The 25,980-nt window shown below is 34.4% G+C and overlaps 1 protein-coding gene across 4 annotated transcripts in view; it reads right to left on the bottom strand.

The window, feature by feature from the left end:
* The window catches only part of LOC121077343 (connector enhancer of kinase suppressor of ras 2-like), a 180,609-nt gene that overhangs the window by 66,485 nt on the left and 88,144 nt on the right, over positions 1-25,980 (bottom strand). For all 4 annotated transcript variants that reach the window (XM_040572539.1, XM_040572536.1, XM_040572540.1 and 1 more), the window contains exons 5-8: positions 25,109-25,150; positions 20,924-21,043; positions 13,202-13,261; positions 9,388-9,456 (exon numbers count right to left, since the gene is read on the bottom strand). In XM_040572539.1, the coding sequence (XP_040428473.1) occupies positions 9,388-9,456; positions 13,202-13,261; positions 20,924-21,043; positions 25,109-25,150 (291 nt within the window). The remainder of the gene's footprint in view (positions 1-9,387; positions 9,457-13,201; positions 13,262-20,923; positions 21,044-25,108; positions 25,151-25,980) is intronic.

Here is a 25,980-nt window from a genome sequence, read left to right as displayed (position 1 = left end):
AACAAAGCAGCATGGATCAAATCCTGCACAGAATATGTCCTGCAAAAGTCGTTTTCTTTCACAGAAAACCTGAGCTCTCAGCAGCTCTAAAAGTAGCCTGTATTAAACTCTTCCCACCATTTTCTGTTCCAAACACAGCAGATTTTTATTGTGGTAATAAAGGACCATAGTAAAGACCTGTTGTAGGTTACTCATGGTTAGTTATAACTACCACGGCTCTTAGGAATCAGAGCACTGTGCGTGAACAGCATTTCTGCAATGACAACCTTACCGAGGCCGAATCGTGGCAGCCTTGAAGTGAGCTATTACGAATGAAAAGCTTTAGGGAATCCAAGAGCTGGAGCTGTACAAGCAAGTGTATGCAAGCCTTCGGTGCCATTATATTTGCTATGCCCTTTGACTATGCTTAACTGGCAAGTTCATGGTAACAGTTTTATCGTTGCTCTTCTGACCAATATGTGTATTCCCATTACTATTAAAAATAAAATATTAAAAAAAAAAAAAGATTTAAGTGTTCAGAATCAGTGCAGTCTACATGTATCGGCATATTATATCACGTACCATTTATAACTACTTCCTTTTAGAGGAAGATAATCGATTATACATGAAGGTGGAGGTTCAAGTCCTCTCACAAGGGCCTGAGAGAAGTTTAGCTAGAACCTTACAGTTTATACCTGGTCTCGACAGTGGGCCGAAGCCAGGATCCCAGTGTGAACATTTGGCTTGGAAAGCACTGTATGTCTCATAGTGCTAAAAAGCATTTTAATAGCTTTTTACAGTTCTATTCTATTTTTAATGTTGCTGGTTTACTGAAAAATTTCTAAAAATGCACTGGTCACAAACAGACCACAACTAAACACAAATATCTCAACTTCCATTCCATACAAACGCTTCTGGTTTGCACTTTGCTTATAACATGACAGGATATTTATATATAAATACACACATATATTTTACTGAATTTTAAATTTAAAATTGGATGGACTATTTTTGATTTTTATAGATTGCTTTAATTTTCAGAATGCTGAAACCTTTGGAATTCCATGAGCTCCTTTTAGATAAGAATGATAAATAATTAAGTTAATGATAAATTATTCCAATGAGAACCTTAATGACAAAACCATTAAATAGCAAGATCTATTAAAGAGCAGTCTGCAATCATTACTACTAGGCTATGATAAAATGCTCTTAGGAATTTGGACATGTTATTATAAATTGTATTACTAAAAATATCTTTGTGAAAATAGAAGTCATTACAGTGGATTAAAAATCTTAGTTGAAAACCAGTCCTTCAGACAGATTTTGACATTTATTCTTAAACAGTCTTTAATTGCAATTACTAGCTTCTAGTTGTGGTGAGATGTGTTCAGCAAAAGTGTTTTTTGCTCCTTTAAGTTTTTTACCATTCAGTTAATCAGGTTCTACAATATGGGTTAAGATATTTCACTCGGTAATAAAAGTTAACACGTAAATTAGAGTAATGAAGGAAAAAAAGACTAGCATGATGCTTTATTTTCCTGAATAAATGAAATTGGAGCAATTAGGATAGCCATTACACTCAAATCAACAAATTCAGGGCATTGTTATGTTCTCTTTGCACGGCACAGTAAAGGTCTAGTCATGGTGCATGTTCTCTGCTAAACATATTTGCATATTGTAATACAACACACTATTTCCATATATTTGTTCTCTTTATAAATCAGACCTACAAAGTAGAGCGTGGAAAGTCACACGGCTGCTGTACTCCTAGTTCATAACCCAAAGAGTGTGAAAAATACTGTCAGATGCCAGCAATGAAAATTGCCACCAGAGTGATACACAGTTTGTAAAGAGAAAAAATGAGGATCACAGGAAATTGATACTCGCTGGCTAAAAATACGGTTGACTTAATGTTAGTCCAAATAAAATTCTCTTTAATTTAGATGTTAAACATAGAAGAAACATAGATGAATATAACTCACTGAATAAGGTAAGAGGCAGGCAGAAGTTTAATTTTTTTTGGTGGTTTACATTTAGGATTGTTCAATCGATAATTTTTATTGCTTTGTACATCAGCAGTGTGGAAAAAAGGGCTCCAGGGGAAAAAATGTATTACTGTAGTCTATTTTAAAGGATTAATTTTCTCATAGAAAGTACAAGCAAGTTAATTAGTGGAAAGTGCAATATATGGTAACTTTGAAAACAATAGCTAAAAAAATTTATGGTGAAGAAATTTAGCACCATAGGGACTAAAATTATACTGATATAAATATCCAGAATGCTGTAGTAATTTTGTATACCTAAAACTGATGATTTTGTAGTTGGGACTGCTTAAGTAGTATGTGCAGAAAAACAAAGCTTGCTCATTAACCTGCAGTAAACTAGTTTGTCTTCTTGTTCTTCAATATCTTCTTTAGAGTCTCCCAGTATTGACTTTTTCCTTCTCATTTAGAAGATCTAGATTTGTCTGAATGTGATTCAGAACACATCCCACCAGCAGTAGGGGTTTGGGCATTTTTATACATCCAAACCATGTTCATGCTGGACAAGCACCTTTTCTCCTTTTTTAAAATAAAGGCTATCTGGCTGATGATGATTGACTGATGATCTGTATGAAAAATAAACTAACATAAGAAATTCCTAACATTATGGCCAACAACAACAAAAAATCTGAAGAAAAGACTAAACACTGCATTTGTGGATGAGTGCATAGGCATTAAGTCCATGATATATTCACCTGTAAAAGGAACTGAAAAAACAGCTGGACTGTTGAACACAATGAGGCTTATCAAAGGATTCCAGTGGTTAAAACCACCACCACAGTTATTTACCTCTCTGCTGATTTCCTCAAAACTCATTATGTGTATTTGTCATGGTGCACATTTAGAAAACAACTCAGAGTGGAACTAGAGTGCTTAGTGGACAGAATATGTATATTCCTTTCTTTGTTTTTCCTGAAAATTCTGGGGATAAAGCATAAATGTGATTCTTCAATTCCTTCACTGTTTTATCAAACCGTAAACATTGCTTGGGACTCTGAAAAAAAGAAAAACTTCCAAGAAATACAAAAATATATAGTGCACCTGCCAGAAGGAAGGTAGGCTAAACCTCCATGTGTTTCTGAGAGTTATGCATATTAAACTCACTGTATCATTTGCCCAGCTTTAATCTTACCTAGGATGGAAAGAGACAGAGCGTAAACTAAAAATGAGTTTAAGAACTGCATTGCTAGGCATTTGATCTGGAAATCAATTGTACAGAATGGTATTTACTAAATAACTAGAACATATGACATTGCACACCACCTGCAAACAAGTAATTTTGCTTTGTCTCCAGTAGGACCTAACCCTTACATGAACCAGGACAGATGTTTCCCCTCAAGGCTCTTTCAATACATAAGCAAACCCATCTGGATATTTACTTGAATCTTAACAGTATGACCTTTCTTCATATTTTCACTAAAAAAAAACAAAAACAAAAAAGGGGGGGTGGGGGAGGGGGGGAGGGGGGAGGAGGGAGAGATGAGCAAACTCAACTTTTTGTTAAAGAAACAGTCATCTTTTGTATGTTAAGTCTGTCTGTAATTCACTTTGCCTTACAATACTGCCCAGGCTAGGGAATTTATCAAGGGAATTAGTTTCATTAACGTGGAAATCAGAAATTATTATTAAACAAAAATGTGCTGCAAGATCATAAGAATTTCTGTCACTGAATGGAAAGCTCATCGTTAACACCTGTAGCTGATTCACTCTCCTCATTAATATTCTAAGTGTTACTAAAAATAATTGATGGTGGAAATACCAACAGTTATCTATTATCTTACATAGTTATTTTCATTGAATAACAGAGAAATACAGCAAGATTCCAAGATGATGCAAGATGTGCTACTGGAAGACACATATTACTAAGCCTTTTTGAAAGGCAGAATCCTGAGATTCAGTGATACGTGGAAACTTGTTTCCAAACCAAATGACTTTTTGGGGCGGAAGAAGTTGTAATTGTCATGACATCTCTTGTTTAGTTTTCATCTTTCCTTTTCCTACTTGCATTTCACAACGCAGTGTGCTGAAACACAGATCGTATGACCTGTCACTACAGTTACAAATTTACCTCCATCTAAAGTGAGCACCCATTAAAACTCAGATTTCCAATTCAACACACAGACATCTGGAATATTAATTCAATAAATATCTTAACACCAATAAATTAGTGCTGGAAATTATTAATTGTTGCAGGGCTCTTGACGTTGTACCTTCTCTTTTAGAAGACTCAGATTTGTATGAATGGGATTCAGAATACAATCTACCAGCAACAGGGATTTAGACATTTATATAAATCCAAACAGCGTTCATGCTAATTTCAAAGTACACAATTTGACAGACAATGAGCAGTATGAAAGGGCATTAGGTTGTGGCTCATGTATTTACAGAGCATCCTTCATTCCAAAGAATAAACCTATCAAGTATGAAAATGCATCCCTATTATTTTAAAATAACAGCTATTTAGACATAACATAACAAACACCTTACACAACAAAGCAAATGTGTTTGAACTGAAAGAGCTGTTCTAGGCTACTACATCCTTTTGTTACCCCTTCTACACAGTTGTAGGCAACTATAACTTAATTGTTTTCATCAGTTCTTCAATCACCATCCTAGTCAGACCTCTTTCAAATTTCACCACAAATTTTCTTACAGATGTTCATGTGGATGCTTGCTCTTCCACAGTGTTGTTCTCTTCCTTAAACAGTTCTTTCCCTTCCTGGTCTGTATAGCCTATAGACCTAGCTGGCTGGGTAACCAAAATTTAAATCTTTAAAAAAAATAAAAAATCATTCAATACATTTTCCTTTTTACCTCATTACATTTGCAAATGTTCTTATGCAAATTCACCTTTGATGACTGCAAATGACCTGAACATTACACAGTATTTCAGAGTAGATATTACCAATGTCAAGACAATGGCATTAAAACTCTATTTCTCCTGGAAACATGTTCCTGATTAATTCCAAGTTCATCTTTGCCATTTTCAGTCACATCACCTCCATGGTGATGAGTCGATTTGGGATTAATTACTACATTCTGACTTCAGGATTCTTGCCAGCTGCTCCTGAGTAACATTTAGCTTTCAACATGAGTTACTAAAAGCATTATTATTGCTCTCTGTTCTATCAAATGACCTTCAAATTCTAATCCTCAAAAAAAAAAAAAAAAGAAAAAAAGGTTTTCGGATTTCTGAACTATTTTCCCTAGTTTATCTAACACTTTTGTATACAAAAGTAGATCTAATATCTACATCTGTTCAGACAGCTAGATCAATACTAGTTTGGATCAGTAAGATTTCTGTTGTCTGAAAAAATTATCAAAGGTAGAACATTAACATAATTTATTTTCATAAACTTATACTGTATTTCATCTAACATTCCATTTTCCTAAAGTCTTTAGTTATCCTTTATAATCCTCTAAATCACCTGTAAAACCTTGCATAGTATTGACTAGTAAGTTTGTCTCCTTACGCTTCCACAGCATACAATGTTATCCTAAAGCAACTCATTAAAAGACAACTCATTAAAAATCCTTGCTTAGGGAGTTGCAATTGAAAGTGTCAGTCCCTTCAGTAAACATATGCAGATGATTTGGCTTTAATTTATCAGCTTTGCTTCCATCCTGAGAATGGATGTACCTATATATTTGTTATGACTGGTTTTCTTCTCTTTGTCCTATATCCTATACTGTTCTAATTATGGAAATTTGAAAGGAACAAATATTTCTTGGCCACAGACAAACTTATCTTTAATTTTACCCTATTTTCACTGCATGACAGTCCCAATTCTTTGACTAAAGAATCACATCCCATCCGTAAAACAACTTTAGTTAAAGTTAAGGCAAAATGAAATTTACTTTCCTTTTATTTCAACTAAGCAGCAGAAAATACTATTCACAGAACCTGAGGTGTAATTATTATTTTTGTAAGCAAATGAATGCACAGTGGTATATTCGGCACTTCTGTTTAATTTTATAGGAGAGGAAAGAAAAACTCCACAAGGCATTCGATTTCTTGCCGACAGGCGAGAACTAGTGCCTGTTGTTACTGGTAGGAAAAAAAAAAGAGTTAATGTCATGGTATTTTAGAACGTGTGACTTATTTACCAAGTTTCTTGTGCTGTTTTATTAAAATCTAATAAGCAAGAAGGATAAGCAGAAAAGCAAATAAGGACATTGGATAATGATTAAATGATCTTAACAGCTAGTGGTGAATCAACTGATTTAATTAATTTATTGCCTAAAGTACTATTATTTTTACTTTGATGTTCATAATTGTATAACAGAGGGCTCCTTGGCTTGACCAGATTCTACGTAGTAAATCTTTTATTTCTAACTCCTTCAACTGTTGCATTATATAAGTTTTAAGCTGTTTCCCTTTGATACTTTAGAAAAACTCGTTTTTTAAAACTTTCAACTACACTGAAGAATTAAAATGTGTTCTTTTTTTTTTTTGTTAATAATGTTAATATATTTGTTAATATAAATGATTTCAGTAAGAGTATGAATATAGCTACCTTTAGTTATCTGATCATTTCTTACTTAATTCAGATTATGCTTTATATAAAATTAGCATATGAATTTTAAGTAATAACAATTATTTTGAAGACATACAGCCAAAATATTCTAGCCCCATCAATACCAAAATTCTTAACTCCACACATCCAGCAATCCAATGGACTGACATTGTCAGCATACTTAATCCTCTGCTATAGCTTTACAACCCCAGAGAAATGCCTCCAAGATTAAAAGTGCTGTTATCTGTGCTGACTGCACTGGAATGCAGGGACAGTACAACTATTTTCAACTCCACATCTTAAACCCGTTTAAGAGCTTACTCCTCTCACAGTTACGAAATGGGTAATGATTCTTCTCTTAAAATGGACCTCCTCATGAATTTCAAATTGAAATTGAAATTAGTTTTTATTACTTAAGGAAAAAAATCAGTATCCTTTTAGATTCATTTTTGCCTACGTAGGATGAAAATGAACATTAGCCTTTTAAAAAGCACAGTCTTATTTGTACTATATTAGCACAGGAGTACTGCTTTACCTATGAATGAATATGTTTTTACTGTACAGCTCTGCAGCTCAATGTTAAGTATGCAAAGTATCACAGTTGGGAATATAAAGAGGTTGTCAAGGAGGGTCATGCATTAGGATGAAAAACTGAGAGTGTTCCAATTATTTAGGTTACCAAAGAAAAGGTGAAGAGGTAGTTTGATTACATCCTGAAAATACCTAAATGAGAAACCGGATCTCCAGTGTAATAGATAAAAATAGATCAAGATCAAAGGACTGGAAGTATATGCCAGACAAATGCATACTACAAACAAAAAGACACCCCCCCCCCCCCCCCCAAATGAGAATAATTAGCTAGCAGAACAGGTTGTGGGAATGTCACTGAGTGTTTAGAAAAAATCAAATTATCTTAGTGAGCAAACATCAATTTATTAAGAAAATACACTGGCCTATTTTAGTCTAAATCAGGTGAGATGATGCCAATAATCAGCTACAGGATTAGCATCTAATGAAAGAAACCTACACTTTCTTTAATCAGGAAAGTATTTTCACTGATGGTAAAACAAAATGACTATATCTAATCATGTTCAGAGCAGACCTTTTCAAAACAGGATTTATATTATCAAAATATAAAAGAAACATCAATCTTAAGAAAATGCCTTTGTTAGGATAACAAAGATAAACATCGTGTGATGCAAATCCTCTGAAACACACAAATTTCAGAGGAAAGGGTATTTCTCCATTTTTATATTGTATAATTTTTTGCATTTTTGTCCTGTGTATACATTTTGTGAAAGCATGGAGTGCTTTGTGCCTACATGTTCCAATGCTGGGTGAGCAAGACAGTCTGTAGCTCTGGAAGACCTGCAAGACCACCACAGAAATGCAAGACTTGTTTTGTACAGTTTGCCAACTGCCCCCCAGACTGTTCTTTTCAAGTGGGTTGTACCGCATTCTGTGAGCTGGCCTTGCTAGTATAAAGATATTGATCATATGGAAATTTAATGAACAGAAACCTTTGAATTATTCTAGCCCACTAATGGAAATAATAGTAATTATAAACATGATATCAATTGTCACAACTTGTGATAGCTTGGGTGAAGAAGCAAAGTGTAGTTCGCAGTTGGACACACACCTCTGAAACACAAGCACTAAAAATTACTGGCTGACTTTACACAGTCGCAGGGAAGACAGAATAAAGCTTGCTCAGCATTTGCAAAGGAAGAATACGTTTCTGAAAGAAACTGCTTGCCATTTATCCCTTTTCGTAGCTTGTTATAGACTTCAGAATGAATAATTAACAGTGAGGTTTGGTTTTTTGAAAAAGGTATTCTCTGCCACTTGACTCAGCTGTTGGCAGTGTGCCTGCCCTTAGACAGAGAGGGATTACAAGCATCAAACACTTTGGGCTCGTTATAACACACATGGGAAGATGCAACCCAGAAAGCCAATTCTTGAGTAGTTGAATGAGTGGGGTTTCACCTCTGGGAGTAAAGATTAAATCAGGTTTGTCACTTGAAGAGTATGTCTGATGGAGAAAGCCAGTCTTATGCATATTTCAGCTTGTACTGTGACAGCTCACAGATCCTCTGTAATGTAAGTAAGAGCTTGATGTTGCATTAAAATTATAAGTGAAGAAGTTATACTTCTTTTGAAAAGAAAATATTTGCTCTCTAATAATTTTCAACTCCCACAAATGCCAAAGAGGTTTCTTTATTTTTCTGGTTTTGTATATAAAATGAAATGTAGGTTGGTATGCATAAACAATAACTGCATACGCTGTGGCAAATACAATGGCGCACTTAAATGTGCACAGATCAGGTACCACAGTATCTTAGACTTAGCATACGCTTCCCCATACACATGCTTGTGCTTAACAGTTTCACCAACTTTATAAAACTGTTCATCAGCTTAAAAATAAATATGAAAAGAAATATATGGCTGTTGCAGAATTCCTGCATTTTGAATTCGAATCCCAGATTAAAGAAATGCATATTTCTGTTTAAGAGAAAAAGTTAAACTTACTGGCATATCCATAACAGGAAATCTAAGAACAACAACCAGTAAAATCACTGTAAATTGTCGATAAAATATTCTGGGATCTCCTTATATAAAGAGTATAATGTTGAACAGCAGCTATGGAAAATATGTTTGGCTTAATCCTTCTGGGCTAATTAATGACAATTAAAAAAAAATAAAAAGGCACAAATTAAGTGTAAGCAATGATTATATTTTAAAAGGCATAAAGAGTGATCTAGACTGCTAAAGTTACCTAGTAAGAATTATTGTCTTTTTATCAGTGGGAACAGTCAAAGCCTCCAGACCAGAACTTCCGGAGTACTTACCACAGTCTGATGGTTGACCTGGATCACCTCATCGCCAGCATGGATTTTCTTACACTGGTCAGCAGGAGACTAAGGATAGGAGATAACAATTAACTTTACATTTTAGGGGGGACCACAACGGAAGAGCAGGAATGAAAACTACGAATGAGGAAAGAGGCAAGAAAGCTCTGCCCAAAGAAGCATTATTATCAAATAACAATAACTTACTATATTTACCAAAAAAATTGCATTTATACGGAACAATGTTTTTCTGGTAACCAATGACAATTCAAAGATGAATTCAAATCCTTCTTCCTGTGGTGATGAACAACCTTTTTGACTGGTTGAGCTATTTTAGTTTCTTTACCTCTCAGAGGGAAGTACTGGGCCATGAGCTGTCACAATCTTGCTGGGAATTCACTGAGTGAATTAACATCACATAGCAGTAAAGCTGCTAAGCCAACTAATACCGAACTTACTACATGTGCGGGGTCAGGGCTGGAAAAAAAATGCATATAACAGAAAAGTAGGCCTAATGCAGTCCTTTACATAGCAGGTTTACTGCTCAAGTTCATGGCAGATACTCTGCAAATATACTACAGCTCCAGCACTTCCAAGACAGCACTAGATTAACCATGTGAACGCAAAGTGGTAATTTAAAAAAGGATAAAGTCCTTGACAGGCTGGCTATTCGGTATAGAATATACATACATACGCACACATACTATTCCACCACCATAATTTTGGGATCTCTGAGTCAAAAACCTTCCTTATTCTAAATATAGCTGCTTCTGATCACATTGGAATGGATCAAACCCCATTGCCTTGCAAGCCACTTGTACACGGTCAACTGCATGTCAACGAATGTGTCAGAATACAAGATTTACAGGAGCTAAAGGTGACTTGCAGCTTATATTCATCACCTCACTGAGTACCAATCGAAAATTCCAGGAAACTGTCAATAGCTCTTCTGCTGGACAGACTTCTTCAACCACAAATCCCACCTGTCATTTCCATCCATTATGTGGATGCATATTATAAACAAATAGGAGGAGTAAAGACAACAGGAAACAATACAACAAAAGCCCAAACAGCCACTGGGCAAAAAATGGCTGCAATTGCTTCTAAACAAAATGCCAAAGAGACTGTTACAGTTTAACCTCGATAGGTAGGCAAGCATCACACAGCTGGTTGCTTACCCCTCTTCCTCAGCAGAACAAGGAGAAAATATGATGAAAAAGCACATGGGCTGAGATAAGGACAGGATTTTACCTATGTACAGGACTAAACGTAAACCAGAAAGATATTCTGTTTCCATTTATAGAATGCAATGGGAATATAAAGTTGGTTGCTTTAAACAGTGAATAAAAGGTAAGCAGGAAACTGAAGTAAACTCCACTATTCGTAATGGGTTTAACTTGAGTTGATATTAGCTGAAAAAGCACAGGCCTGGCTCTTTCTCTTTTTAGCTCCTTTCCTGACTTTGATGAGGCTGAGCTAATTATTATCTTTCAAAATTAAACACTGGCTCTGAGGTCAATTATACCTTCAAAAGGAATGAAAAATCAATTTGCTGAAATGCCAGAAATTAAACATCTTTGAAGCTTTTTTATCTGCACATGTGATTACACTTTTAGAAAAAAGAAAGTAAAAAAAAAAAAAAAAAAGGAACTTCTTAGTGTTGTCTTATCAAAAAGTTTTGATGTGTACAGTTCAGCCAAAATAAAAATGCAACTTTTAGTGGCTGGTGAACTTCATATCTTTTCACATGAATTTCAGTTATATATTTTCCCTACAAATTGTATTATATTTCTAAAATAAATTAAAACTACAGTGAAAAAATTATATTAATTATTGCATGGGTAATTCAATCTATGGTTGTAACATAAGATGGTTGGTTCATAAGTTTTGGGACTCAATTAAAGTGTTTTTTATATTTATATTTACAGGTACATGTAGTTATATTAAGACTTCTAAATGCTGCCAGTAGTGTTAATATATGTAAGCATACAAATGTTAAGCTTAACTTGCATTAGACTTGTCTTATGACTCACAAATTTTTACACACAAAACATAAGGCTTTCCCTGGGTCTGTAATACCTAAAAATGGGTGACAAAAACGATCAAAACTATCTCAATACATACAAACCAAGCAGAACAAAATATCACACATGAAGCTCAGCCACACAGTGCAGAATACCACTGATGTATGCCAGTAAGTATGTACATTTTCGGCTAGCTGCACAGTGCAAATTTCATGTTTCTTGGGTGTGAGCATTGCACAGTTTCAACATTACCTTTATAAAATTTGAACTTGTAATTTATCCAGCTATACCGTCTTAAAAAGAATGAAAACAATGTGACTAAAACATGGATTATTTGAAAAACAGAAGGGATAGGTCCTATTTTGAAGTCTGTCATAATAATTACATTGCAGCAGTTGAAGTAAAATTATTTTTTTTCAAATTTGTAATTATGAATTGCAAGTTAAGTAACAAGAAGCTGCTTCACAGAAAAACTAAACAGTGTGACAAGAATAACAATCAGTCATACTGATTTACATGCTACAGCATTTCTGTGTACTTTCAATCCAGATATTGCCTAATTTCTGGGACTACAATGAAAAGCATGGTTAATACATTCTTGATATCTTCTATCTTTGCTACAGGTACTGGAAACTATGAAAATTTAGTGGTGGTTAACTCCTCCTAATACAATTCATTCAGGAATAATTATTTTTATAGAAGAACTTTTTGTATGTCCTCAGACAAAAGTCATTTAGATTCTTAACTTTTCTTTTTTCCCCTAACATTGTCAAGTCACCCCCTTCTCTTTCATTTGCTCCTTTTCACAATTTCTCCCTTCTTACTGATAGTCTTGTCAGTGATTACTGCTAGCTTGAAAACCTTCTGGTTTATCAAAGATTATTCTACAACCTGAATATAATATTTTAAGTTATTTTTCTGTGTTACCCATTTCTTTTTTACAGCCACCAATACTGCTGATACTGTAAATGCTTTAGAATTTATTATTTTACGATCTGTTTTACAGAATTGCTTAGACACGCAGAACCTATTCATTTCCTATGAGGCAATCTTAGGACAGGTATCATCTCCACAAGTTTAATTTTTCTAGCATTCTACTTTTCAAGAAAATTCATTTACTAATTAGGAAAAGGCTTTTAAAACAATACTATCCATTTTAAAAAGAAAAAAACCAGCAGAAAAGTATTCATCATTGTATGATAATATACTCACTCCAAAAAGGAATCTCACCGTACATATTAAAGGCTGGTCAAATGACGACCACACTTATCACCAACTCTGCAATGCTTTAGCTAGTCTGGTCAATATAACCATACAAGGCAGATTGTTTTCTATTACTGATCTGTTGAAAGCTTTATTTATTTATTTTTTTTAATATGAACTTGAATTGTCCTATGTTTTGAGAGGTTTATCTGAAGGAGATAACAAAATTAAATACAACAGATTTTATTTAAGACTAATGATGATGCTCTTGCATAAGAAAAAAATACTCAATATAAACCAAAATACTTTTGTGACAGAGAAAACATACGTAATTAGAAGGGTGTATTGGAAGATAGAAGTTAAAGATTTTCATTTTATTATAACATTAGTTGGTCACTTCATCACAGATATTTTTCCATATCTATTTTTAATGGTTCTGAATTTTTAAAGTAACATGATATATGAAAAAAAAAAAAAAGATAAAAATAGCTTGTTTCATAGCAAGTTTTGACATTACAAAATACACTGCAGATCTACAGAAGATATTTGCATACATGATAGAAGTCTTTTAGGATAAGGAAGCTTACATTTTCAGTTGTTCCCGTGATTACATGCAGCCCGTCATATGTTGATTTGATATACATCCCCTGAAAAAAGACCAAGAAGAGTAATTAATTCTTGCAGAAAACAAACAAATGATGTTTGCATGATGATAAAATAAGTATGCATATTCCAGTTTAAGGACAATACTATTTCAACAAACTGGCATAAACCATGCTTGAATAACATTTTTAAAAGTTAAACAAATGTGTATCAAGACCCACGATAAACAGTTTTCTCACTTATTGCATTTATAATTCCAATATAAATTTTTTGAAAAAATTCAACACCAAGCATCAGCATAAAAGCTTGTTACAATGCAGTATTTGAAATATTTAACTTAATCCCTTTTCATTACTAATGTCATAAAAGAAGCAACAAAACTGAAACAATGAACAAGAATAGTCTTTAAAATTATATGCCCCATCTTCAGAGAGTTACTGGTTCATGGTCTAACTTAGAAAGTACATAAGCTAGTGCTCATATTGCCAATTTGTAGAGAAAAATGATCTTGGTGAGCTAACAGGAGCTTTATAATTAGTCCAGCATGAATTGTGCTTGAAGGAGGTGATTGATGAGATACAGAGAGACAACCTAAATGGGTATCTATGTGTACACACACACACACACAAACACACAGAGCCTTGAATGTCAGTGAGACTCAATTGCTGCATTCTTCTTCAGGAGTAAGGTCATTTCTCCATATACTACGGTTATCCATCAAATTTTGAAATCTAATTAATCTAATTGATACATTGCACTGCTGATTCATTATCCTTTCAATAATTCTGCATCACTTTGTTTTGCCAAAATGGAAGTTTAGAGCCCCCAGCAAATAAGAAAGAACATTTTATTCACAGAAACCAACTTCAAGATTCCTGAGCATTAATGAAGATCTGCAGGCTAGCTGTTAACCTAAAATAAATAAATAAATAATGCAGAGGTAAAATCCTATTGCTTTATACAACTACCTTAGTTGTAAGGGTGTAGAGAAGACAGACCCAAACTCTTCTTGGGAGAACACAGTGGGAACATGAAGAGCAACAGACACAAGTTGGAACTTGACAGATTTTTATTTATTTATTTATTACTATTATTTTTAAAAATAATGATGGTGATAAAACACGGGAACTAGTTGCCTGGACAGGTTGTGAAATCTCTGACATTGCAGATGACCAAAATTAACTGGATGAAGCCCCGAAAAACCTGCTCTAAATGGATCTGCTTTTACTTTTCATCATGACAAAATGTGGCTTCTACCTTTGTGCAAACTAATTTAATTTCAGCAAGTTTAAACCTTATTTAAATCTTAAAGACTAGCTAAAACTGATCATATTGCTTAACCCTGCTTCTTAGGAAACTCCATTACATATATTACACACTCTGACTACTTGTTCTTGTAAGAGACTGCTCTATAAGTTATTTCATTTGTTCATAACAGAGGTGGTCAAGTTAAGTCTTGGCAGTTTTGAAATCATTTTCATGAAATACAGTTAGCAGGAAGAAAGTTTAGTGGTGAGTCTTCCACTATTTCCTTCTCTACAGTTGGCTTAATTTTATCAGTTTGCTATTTTACTGTCTCTATAGTACCTTCAACTGTTACTGACAAACGTCTGATTCTGTCTTTGCCAACTAGAAGACATACACAAGAGATCATGAAAAACCCTGAACATCCTCACTAGAAATGGGATACTGAGTCTCCATTAAGAATCTTACACAGAGATTAAAATCCACCTAGTATGCTGCATTTCCACAATGAACTTTTTGCCAGAATGTTAAACAACATCACCACATCCATCACAGACGTCTGTTACTTTAACACATCGTAACACATCATGACATTCAGTCGCATTTCCAGCCACACTTTTATTATCAAACTTAACATCACAATTTTAACACTTTACCTGTTGACAAGATTAATTCCTCACCTAATGGATCAATAGATTAATAGATTTTTAAGGTGAAAATAAAACACAGTGGTAACTTTTCACTAAGTTTTATCATATATTTCTTCATAGTTCAAAGTATTTCTTCAAAGTTCCTAGCCTCTTGTTAAGTTATATGTATTTTTTGGGGAAAACAAAACAAAACAAAACAAAAAACCACCGATTCTGTCCTTTAACATATGACATCTGAGAAACAGAAAAACTGACTAATCAACTAAGAATTATCCTACAGTTTGCTATCTGCTCTTTCACCTCAGCTATTGAAGTTTAACAACAAAATACATTACAATAAAGTATTTTTGTGAATGATTCAAATTGTTCTAGATAAAGCTTTCATCCTTGTATCCCCTTAAAGAAAAATGTCAGTTGTTTTTCGTTGACCGCTACGGTAGCACTGTATCTCCTTTACGGGAGGAGATACATTACCTGAGAAGTCTGAAAGATTGTATTTTATCTAAAAAATAAAAAAAAGTTACATTCAGTTATTCCTCTATATAGTTCAGAATGCAGGCTATTTATCAAATATTTATATATAAAACATAAACAATAACATAAATACTTATATACACATACCCATCATGTATAGAGTAATAGCTCCAAAAATATTTTTCCACAGAGGAGAAAGCTTTGAGTATAATTATGAAAATAAGACTGAAAATATTCTTAAAAAGAACCCCCTGAGAAACACATACCAATTCTGAAAACTGCTTTCTTTAGTCTGTGCTGGGTGTTCTAGAGGCCAGATATGTTCCCTGCTTGAAAGACAACACTTCAAATCCCTCTTTCCAACCCTGTAAATGTTTTTCCCTAAAAGACATATCCTTGATATGCCACCTGTCAGCACTTGCCTACCCTTCTTTACAGACAATGCAGTGTGTAAGTTGAATCCAGCTCTCAACTGCCTTCTGTGGTATGAAGGTTTTTAAAGGATAATTTATCCTTCAGTAAGAAAAGACACAGTCAGAAAAATGTTGTTTTTGAAGGACAATATATGTCAATGCTACTTTTGGTACTCATTTTTTAAATCATCATTTGTGAAAAGCACAACTAAAACCTCCCAGGCATATTGTAAGCAACTCTGGCACAGTTTAGCAGAAGCCTTCAAATTTTCAAGTTGCTCATATATGTATACAAAGTCACGTTATGGATATAAATGAAAGGCTTTAAAGGGATCATTTTCATCAAACTTCTAGTTAAAAAATAAAATAATCCATTCTGCATTATAAGTAAATGTCCAAAACTGCAAAATTTAGTCAAGTAGACAAGCTTTCATTCTGTGAACCAAAAAAAAAGCACACAAGTATTCACAACCTGAATTAGGTTAGAGCTGGGCTTTGCTTTCAACTGAATGGGCTATTGTCCATCTTTTTGTTCATCTCTGCTTCATTCCATTTCTACTAATATAAGCATTTTTAAATGATTAATAAGCCTAAAGAAATGGAAATACATTCTGAAAAATATTCAGTCAGATAATGTGAGTTCCAGACAAATACTGACTTAATCCTGCAGTTGATCTGAAGCATCAAGGCTGCTTTTCCCAAGCCCGGATATGAATAACTAAGTAGATCCAATTGTAGTAACTGCAAACACTCCTGAAACTGCTAGAAATAGTTATTTTGTTTACCATTATTTTCTATTGTACCTGTGACTTAAAGCATGCGTATTGATTCAGCTTATTCAGAACAGTCATATTCTCCTTTAATTTCTTTTAATATTCTTAATATTCTTCTTTTAATATTGTTATAGAAGCCTTAATCTTCAATTAACTCTTAGCTAATACATTATTATAGGACCTAAATATCCATTATTTTGATCTTATTACTTTATGTAATAAAATCTGATAGAAACAAAAATATTTTTATTGGCTGCTTAAACTTCGTAGGTCTTTATGCAAACTGCATGTGAACTGTTCCATATATGCCAGCCATATGAACTGTCAAAGTAAAAACACAGCAAAACCAGCAGGCTACAACTAAGTAAGATGGATATTTTGCCAGCGTATTTCACACACACAAAAAAAAAAACACTCAGAGGAGGGAACTTGTAAATCCTGAAACACATCCTAGCCTCTGGATGGGAGACTTTCAGTGGGAGGTGGCTTTTTTGCCTTTTCTGGGATAGAAGCAAACAGTTGCTCTTTCTTAACTGGTTATGACATTCTGATATGATAGCATCATATCAGATATTCTCTCTCTACATATAAGATATCATATCAGATACCATATATTCTGATATACCAGACAGATATGATATTCTGAAAAATCATGCTGATCTGAGAGATCATGCTGATCTTGTACTGAGTTGTGTGCAGTGTTTAGAAATTAAAATCACACTGCAGTTACATTTACTGCAAGTTATTGTAACTTCAAAAGGAAGTTTATTATGCAAATGAATGGAAACCTGTCTTTGTCTAAGCAGAAAGAATGGTAAATTGGATTACCATGTCTAGTAAGACAATTCAAGAGAGACGGAGTTTGACAATGTTGAGAGTTACTTTAAAATGTAATAGCGAATATATGGAGAGTGTTTTGGCATTTGACTGGTACAGGCTGGGAAGGAATAGAAAGAGACAAAAAAAGTAGCATGTTTCTAAGGTGTGCTTCCCAATGGAAATTATTTTGTCCAGCAAACAGCCATGAAACTATCAGCAGAGAGCGTCTTCTGAGGAATGCGCGAGATGAGACTGTTTTTTGACAAAGCAGACTGAAAAAGAAGACACTTTAGAGGCCAAGAAAGAAAGACTATTAAGCTCATAAATGCATGTATAGAAAGCTCGAAGATGCTAGAACTCAAGGTACACATTCAAATTAAATAATCTCTTTGTGAAAATGTAAGGATACAGAATTTATATAAACAATTAAACACACAGACACACCTCCGCAGGAGTACTGACTCAGTGTAGTAACTGCATGGACTTGGACCTCGAAATTAATTCAGTTTATGTGTAAGTTTATGCAGTATCTGTAGGATTTCTGGCTCATTTGCTGAAGAAATTAGAAGATATATAATAAAAGCAATTTTGCAAATGAAGTTCTGCAAATAGAGAAAGACTCATAATTAAGGCAACTGAATATTATTCCAGATAACTGAATTCTTATATAAATCTGAGCAAATAATTTACAATAGATTTTTCACCAAAGGCAAACAATTGAGTTCATTTTCTAGGTGCCAGCCCTGTATGAAGCTGTAGCTAGAGTTCTCAATAGCTCTGAAAACCTCAGCTATACTTAAAATCAAGAGAGACTGTTTTAAACTGAGTCTATAAAAGTAACAAGCATTCTGAAAAATCACATGGTAAGTACTTCCAGTTGAGTCCCAAAAAATAGATTTTTGGTGATTTTGGCCCAAATTTCTCTGTACATTAGATTCTTATCTATACAACTAGAATTGCAGTATCATTTTCACAAGTGTGTTTTGAGGATAAATTAATTAGTGTCTGTGAAGCACCCAGTAAGGCCATAAAAAAAATCTCATGATGAAATTAGTATCTCAAAGGAACACAGAGCTTAGCTGAAGTGTGGTAAATACGACATCAAACCCTACAATGAATGATAAGGATAAAAATGGAACTCTGAATACTTTCCATTCAGTGAAAAGCATTCATTTTTCTCTTGAATGGAGCAGAGATCCTGTGGAAAAAAACTGCTATACAATCATGAGAAAGCCATTTGTAATTCATTACTCTGTTCTATATTTGATTCTGATTAATGTTTTCTTTTCCTATTCACATGATTTTTCTTTTATTCCCATTTATAGTCCTTTTTTTATATTTTTTTTTCCTAAGCAGAACATAATGTCAGCAAAATTGATTATAAAGAACTTTCCAACCTACCATGTTATAGTGCCTTCACAATTAGGCATAGAAAACTCAGTCATTCACGGTGATTTCACTTCATCTAAAAAAAAAAATTTAAATGGGCAATTTTGATTGCAGTATTTGTCTCATGTCCTCTGTCAGCAGTACCCAGTTACTGCAGTTGTGTTGGCTACAAACTTATCGGTACGCTGCAGATGGAGAAGTACACCACAGCTCTTCCACTTAGCGATGGAGCCCAGCCTACAGCAGTGGTACAACACAGGCCCTGTCTGCTTGACGTTCTGCTGGAAAAGAGGGCAGTCTGGAGGAAACTGCAGGCCACATGACTGGCCACGACAATGCAGCCAACAAGTCTTACCTCCGCCACCTATGCCTTAAAGGATTAAATCGTACTCTGAGGTTGCATGATAAGCTGCTCAGAAAGTATACCATTCATACCCGAGAACTCCTGAAAGCCACCTGCCTAATGTTGCACATTTCTGGATAGAAAGGAAAGTCACAGAGATCCAGACTGCTAGTGGACAGGATGTAGTAGTCTTAATGCAAGTCAGAAGCACTGACGGTTTTACAATATATATACTGGACAAGGTGTAAATGACACTGATCTGGCATTTCCTGGATATCCCTGCATTAACCCAGAACTTGGACCAAGAGAGGCCAAGCCACAAGTAGAGCAGATCTGGCAATTAGGATGCAGCAGCACAGCAAGCAATTTGTCTGTCTTTAGGAGTATGTACTGGGCTAAGTGTCTATGATGCCACAGAATTAAAATTAAATGCATTTTATGATGCTGTAGTGTTCTTTGTTAACTATAAAGACTAAAGTAACATATCTAGTCATACAAAAAATTACTTGTTATTAAAATACAGCAGTCTCAAATTAATACGCATACATCAATAATTATGCTCTTGTAACTTTGATGGAACTTGCACATGCTGTTCATTACTATTCAGTGTCAGAGCAAAGAATAACACGGTGAAATAATACAAAACATCTCAACTAACAGGAATTAGAACAAATCTGTAAATCACTCTCGGTTACAAATAAGAAACATATCACAATGCATATAATGACACTAAAACATATTTTAAATTGTCAGTACCAGAATTTTCTGCAGATGAGCCCGTGCAAGAACATCCAAGTGCCTGAAGTGCTACCATACACTCTAGATTTTATTGAATGGTTTGAGTTGAAAGGGATCTTAAAGATCATCTTGTTCCAAAGTTCTAGTATTAGCAGGATGTTAGGTTCCCAGGCACTATCCCTATGAATCTTACATCCTACTGATGTCAGAATGATTGTGAAGTGGGGGACTAGGGAGAGGAGATGGAAACCTTTGCCCATGGACACCTAGAACCTCATAAAAAGCCCTTGTTCAAATATAACAGTACATTAGCACTAACAAAGGGTAGCCAAATAATTATTACATTATCAACTCAAGGGAAAATTTTAATGGTATGATCAATTGCTACTGCAAGGCAGCCAGGATGTTCAGAAGATACCTACCTAGTCTGCTCAGTGAACAATAATTTATGAATGTAAGGGATGTGTTTTGTTTCTTGGATGATATTAATTAAAGTTTTATTTGAACTGAATCATAAGGGAGGCATATAACTCTTTCAGTACAAGACCAAGAAACATACCTTCCACTAATCATTTTCAAAGCACATTAACTAATGGTAATTAATTATATGCTCATATGTTTACCAGTTGCACATGAAGCCCTAGGTAAAACAAGCTTTTTTTTTTTTTTTAATTACAATCCTTTTATTTACATTGATGCTAATGAAACCACTTTCAGAAATCAGATTCAGCTTACAAAAAGAAATAGTAGGACACTGCATGAAAATACATTTTGATTTCTTGACAAATTAAAAAAAGAAATCATTTTCAGGAACTGATGCTTGTATTCTGTATTCTAACAGTTAAACTGCTTTGCTACTTACCAAACCCTCACTGGGCATAATGCTGGTGAGATGAACTACCTCAAGATGTGCTGACTGTGACACCAGAGAATCAGATGAGAGTGAAATGATGTGGTCACAAATTCCAGACAAGGTTTTACACTATGAAGAAAAACAAGTCAATATAATTACTCATATTCAACCGCAACTACTGGCAAAGAAGTTCTTCTGAGAACTATCTGAGAATAAACAGATCATTTATTTCTTAGCATTGTGAAACCTACAGGTTGTCAAGGAGCTGGAAAGTCAAGAATGAGAGCTTAAGTGAACAGAAAACATCCATGTCAATAAAATATACATGCGTGTACAGCTCTTTTGACCAAAATATTTTATTATTCACTGAGAACACCTAAGTACCTGAATTAATTTCTCCACCCTGATTATATGCACTTTGAAAAAAAAAAAAAAAAACACAAAAAGCCTGATGAACTTCAACTCATCTGTTATTATGATGTACCAGTACAAATACAATGGAAGTAGAGTGAAACAGGCAAAATAAATGCCTTATACACCAACTTAATAACCTATTTCGGTTACCAAATAATCAGAGAAATTCCACGAACAATGGTAACTCAGTGAATTTTGCATTATACAACTTGGGTCTTTCCTTTGTTAAAAATAACACTGGCAGAAACAGTGCCTGAAATAAAATTCTTATGCATCTTCAAACACATCCTTTAACTGGTATTCTAGGTCAATATAACAACATAATAATTTTATGTTACAATGCCTTCCAGCTAAAGATCTCAAAACCTTAATGTGAATCCACACAAACACCTTCCAAGTAAGAACCATAGTGCATCAATGGTAACAGCGATAGTGACAGATTAAACCTATTCATCAAAGCCAAACAGCAAGTCTGTGGATCAGAAAGAAACTGATCTGGACTCTCAGAGAATTTTCATGTGTAAAGATTTATTCCCATGTTTGCATGTGTTTCTTAAAGTGTTCCTTCAAAAAGAATATGCCTAAAAATATTTGAACCTAATTTGAAAGCATTAATTTAGATGAATTCTAGAATGGTCTTCCCGTCAAAGTTACACTGTATGCATCTATTTTCCTTTGGGGGCTATACTCTCATTTTCAATAATTATTGCAAATGGTAGTGAAATCCCTTAAGGGAAGTTTTGTTTCAGGCATTTGCAAAACCATGAGGATTTCTAATATCTCATTTGACACTATACATATAAGTTAAACAAATAAAGTTGTCACAATGAATAAATTAACTGACTGAATTTATAGATAATATTTCAACTCACTGTATAGTTACTCATCTGGAAAGTTAAGTACAGCTCTGCAGTACCGGATGTGGCATTGGCATTTTGTACCAGATGCAAGATGCAAAGCCTCACATTCAGGTATGCATGACTACAGCTAAAGGTCACCAAAGTAACAGGAACACTTCTAGCAGTTTCAGCTTTGGGCCAGAAACCGTAAACAAAACTTTAGGTCTTGTCTTCTCCCACCACAGATATGGAAACTGGATGGCTCAAAAAATGTATTTTACTGCTAGTCTACATACCGCCTGATGGCTGTTCTGGCTGTGTGTATATACTTTCAGCCAGCTTTTGAATTACTATCATATCAAAATACTATTTTGATTTCAAACTAAGGCACCCTCTTAGGCTTTGACATCTTTTTAAGATCATACACACAGATGAGGTACAGACTAAATCCACAGACAACACAATCTACTTTCTTATGCTTTATAATTTTACAGTTGTCACCTGCAAATACTTTCTCAGTAAATAAACTTTGGAACTAAATAAAAAAGTTTTCAAACAAACTTAATCTTATGAATCTTTAAGATCTCACTACAATTCAGAAAGTTATTTAAAGTTGAAAGTTATTGAAAGTTGATGTAGGAGATTAGCAGCAGCAAAATACTCAATAATAATATATTGGAATAATTAAAAATACCAGTTTGCCGTAAAAGTAGTACAGCAGATACAAGACAGACCTGACATCAGTTACAAATAATGCAAAGGCTGAGACAGTATTGATGGGAACAACTGAGGAGAATTCATGAATAACAGCACAGGGATTGGAACTAACCTTTGATCTAACACTGTCAATATGAGGAAACACATTAGCATATGCTAAAGTATTTTTAGCATAAAAAAATAGAAAGCACTGAAATCCTATGTACTAGTTCCAAAAACACTGTGAAACTATGTTCGTGCTCTCTAGATTGTGCAATACCACTGAACTTAAGAAAATCTCAAACAAAAATGGGTGCTTCATGAAGTTCAGTACCTGATGCAGTGGAACTCTACATACATTTCTACAGGCTGTCTAAAACTATTTATTACACTCCTGAAATGTGCTGTGACAAGAACAGAATCTCTACGACAGCACTAAGTCTTTAACAAACCACAGAAACTTGTATGTCACAAAAATATTTTACTATGGCAGCTACTGCTAGGTCTGTACAATGAATTTAAGTTCATGATCTGCATTTACTGCAGAGAGAAAGAGCAACTAGCAGGTTGGCATTTTTAATTATCATAGGTGTACTGTATATATATATGTATATATATATACACAGAACTGACAGAGTCCTATAAAACATATTTTTCTGACCAGACATCCAGACAAAAGAAATCTGACTCTCAGACATGTGCTGTTGTTTGTTAATTGATCCTGAAAACTACTCCTTCATAATTTATCTTTTCCTGTAACACCCGAGTTGCAGAGTAGATACAGTCTACTCATATGACTTGTGCAATCACATCATCTGAGGATACACATGCCTACTGTGGAGCTCCTCCAAACAAATCTACACCTCACTGTAGCTCTCTGGTAACCGATGAAGAAAGTCAATCCTGAATCATTGTTTTATACATCTGCCTTCACTACTCTACTATATCTTTCATAATATCTTTCAGATTTAAAACAAAGTTCCATGTGGTGTGGAGTTAGAGATCCTTAGTCTCATAAATGTAAAATTTTACTTTAGAGTATCACAATTATTTTTCTGGAGCATTTTCTTTTATTTAATGTTATTGATTATTTTTAAGAAATAAAATAAGACCATAAAGGGAATTAATAATTTACAAAGCTCATTCTCTAATTCAGTATCCTTAATTTTTATTTTATTTTTTAAGATGCTGTGAGAAAGATGGTGATTCTTCTCACTCCACTTCAGAGTTATGGTAATGAACTTGATTTTCAGAGCCTGGATGCTCTGCAGTAGCTCCAGGTGATTTTGATCAGGCTGTGGCGAGTTCTACTGTCTTCGGATCCAGGCTCCTTAGGGCTCATCACACTTTCATTGCTAAGCCTAGAAAAGACTTATAACTGAAACATTTCTCTCCTTTTCTACCTTTTCATGCTTCTATCCAGAACAGGTAGAAAAGTCAAAAGTAACATTCCTGATAAAATGGAGTTCTAGAAGTTGTATACAGTTAGAATTACAAGTCATGGGTTAAAAGATGTTTGTATATATATATATACATTCCAAATCCCAGAAGATTTCAGGTGCTTTTAGAAGTTCTTTTCAGAATCAGGTTTGTAATAGTAAGCTTTTTTTCGTGACAGTCACTGCAGGCTTTCAGAATTTAACAGCACATCAATGTTTTATGGCAAATTTTAATCCCTGCTGGAAGCAGAGTATGTGTAAAAGGCTTTAAAAAAAAAAAGTCAGGAACTTGGTTAGAGCTTGTCAAAAGCTTATCTGAACTTGTAAATCCTTTGAGATTTCCCTTTAACAATACATTTTAACTCTATCTCACTGTCAGTATAAGCTTTCTGTGCTGGTACCATGAAAATATAAAGTATTTGCACTTAAAGGCCAGTATCCAATCAATAACTTTGCATGAGATTCTTCCATTTCCCTTGAGTCATTAGATTTTTAGAGTGCTGAAGGCTCTTACAGTGTTCTCAGTCTGACAACCAATGAAATTAGTAATGCAATAGGTGATGGATCCATTGATGGAATTCCACATCAGCAGTCCTAGTAAGAGTACTACACTTTTAAGAATGTATCATCTCATAGTACCATGAAGCTTCTAAAACAACCTGAGAACAATAATTATTTGCAATTAACTGCAGGTATGACAGAGAGAGCATTACTCCAGGGAACTGTGTGGAGGGGGGCAAGAGAGGGAGTATCCAGTAGGTTAGTAGGACTAGAGAATACCATAGTAGAATACATAGATTACTTACCACATGAAGAATTTTATTTTCTGTTTCATACACTGTACAATCCTGTGGTAAAATAAAATAAAATAAAAAATAAATAATTAAAACAACAATTAATTAAATTTATTTTAAATCTCCTATTAAGAAAGAAAAGCATACTTTATGCTGATAGCTCTCTCTTACAGATTTACCTGTAAAGACAAATGAGCTCTTTAGTTGTCATGCCCAAAGGATTATTTCATAAAAGTATCCATACTTCTCTTGTGGTTGTCTAAGCTCCAGGATCTATTTTTCCATTTATAGTAAGGAAAATCCTGTGCTCAATACCAACAATAATATACATGTAAACCAGGGGGACAGATTTGTGACAGCAAGAAAAAAATAACTGAATATAATTTATCTGGCATGCTGGAAATTCACTGATAATCAGAGAGAGAGAGACATTGCCTGGCCTTGCCAGGCAGAACGCTTGCTAGCTGTTGTACAGGTTGCGTGGGATGCAGTCACGTCAGAAGTACAGCAAGGTAGGGTGTGTTACTATAAGGCATGGGAAGGAAGAGAAAATAGATATATTGAAAAATACAATGTTAAAGTTACTAAACATAGTGTGTCCACTTTGCAAGTTTTTTAAGGATAATAAATCCTAGCAATCCACAACTTATTAGTCCCTTAACTCACATTTTTATTTAACAGAATTTCAGGTGGCTAGAACACTACTTGCTTTTTTGAAGCTTTTTCCTAAAAGAGATCTACCATCCCTACTGTTATTTAATGTTTGATGATTTTTTCAGAAAGATCCTATATTGCAAGACAGAGTCACGGCAAGACAGTATTCAACCCTTTGCTACAGAAGAGGGCCCAAGTGCTCTGAGGCAGCTCTAATTCACCTTTCTCCT

This window comes from Cygnus olor, chromosome 13 (genome assembly GCF_009769625.2).
Source record: "Cygnus olor isolate bCygOlo1 chromosome 13, bCygOlo1.pri.v2, whole genome shotgun sequence".
Classification (NCBI taxonomy): Eukaryota; Metazoa; Chordata; class Aves; order Anseriformes; family Anatidae; genus Cygnus; species Cygnus olor.
This window is presented reverse-complemented; position numbering and strand designations above follow the sequence as displayed.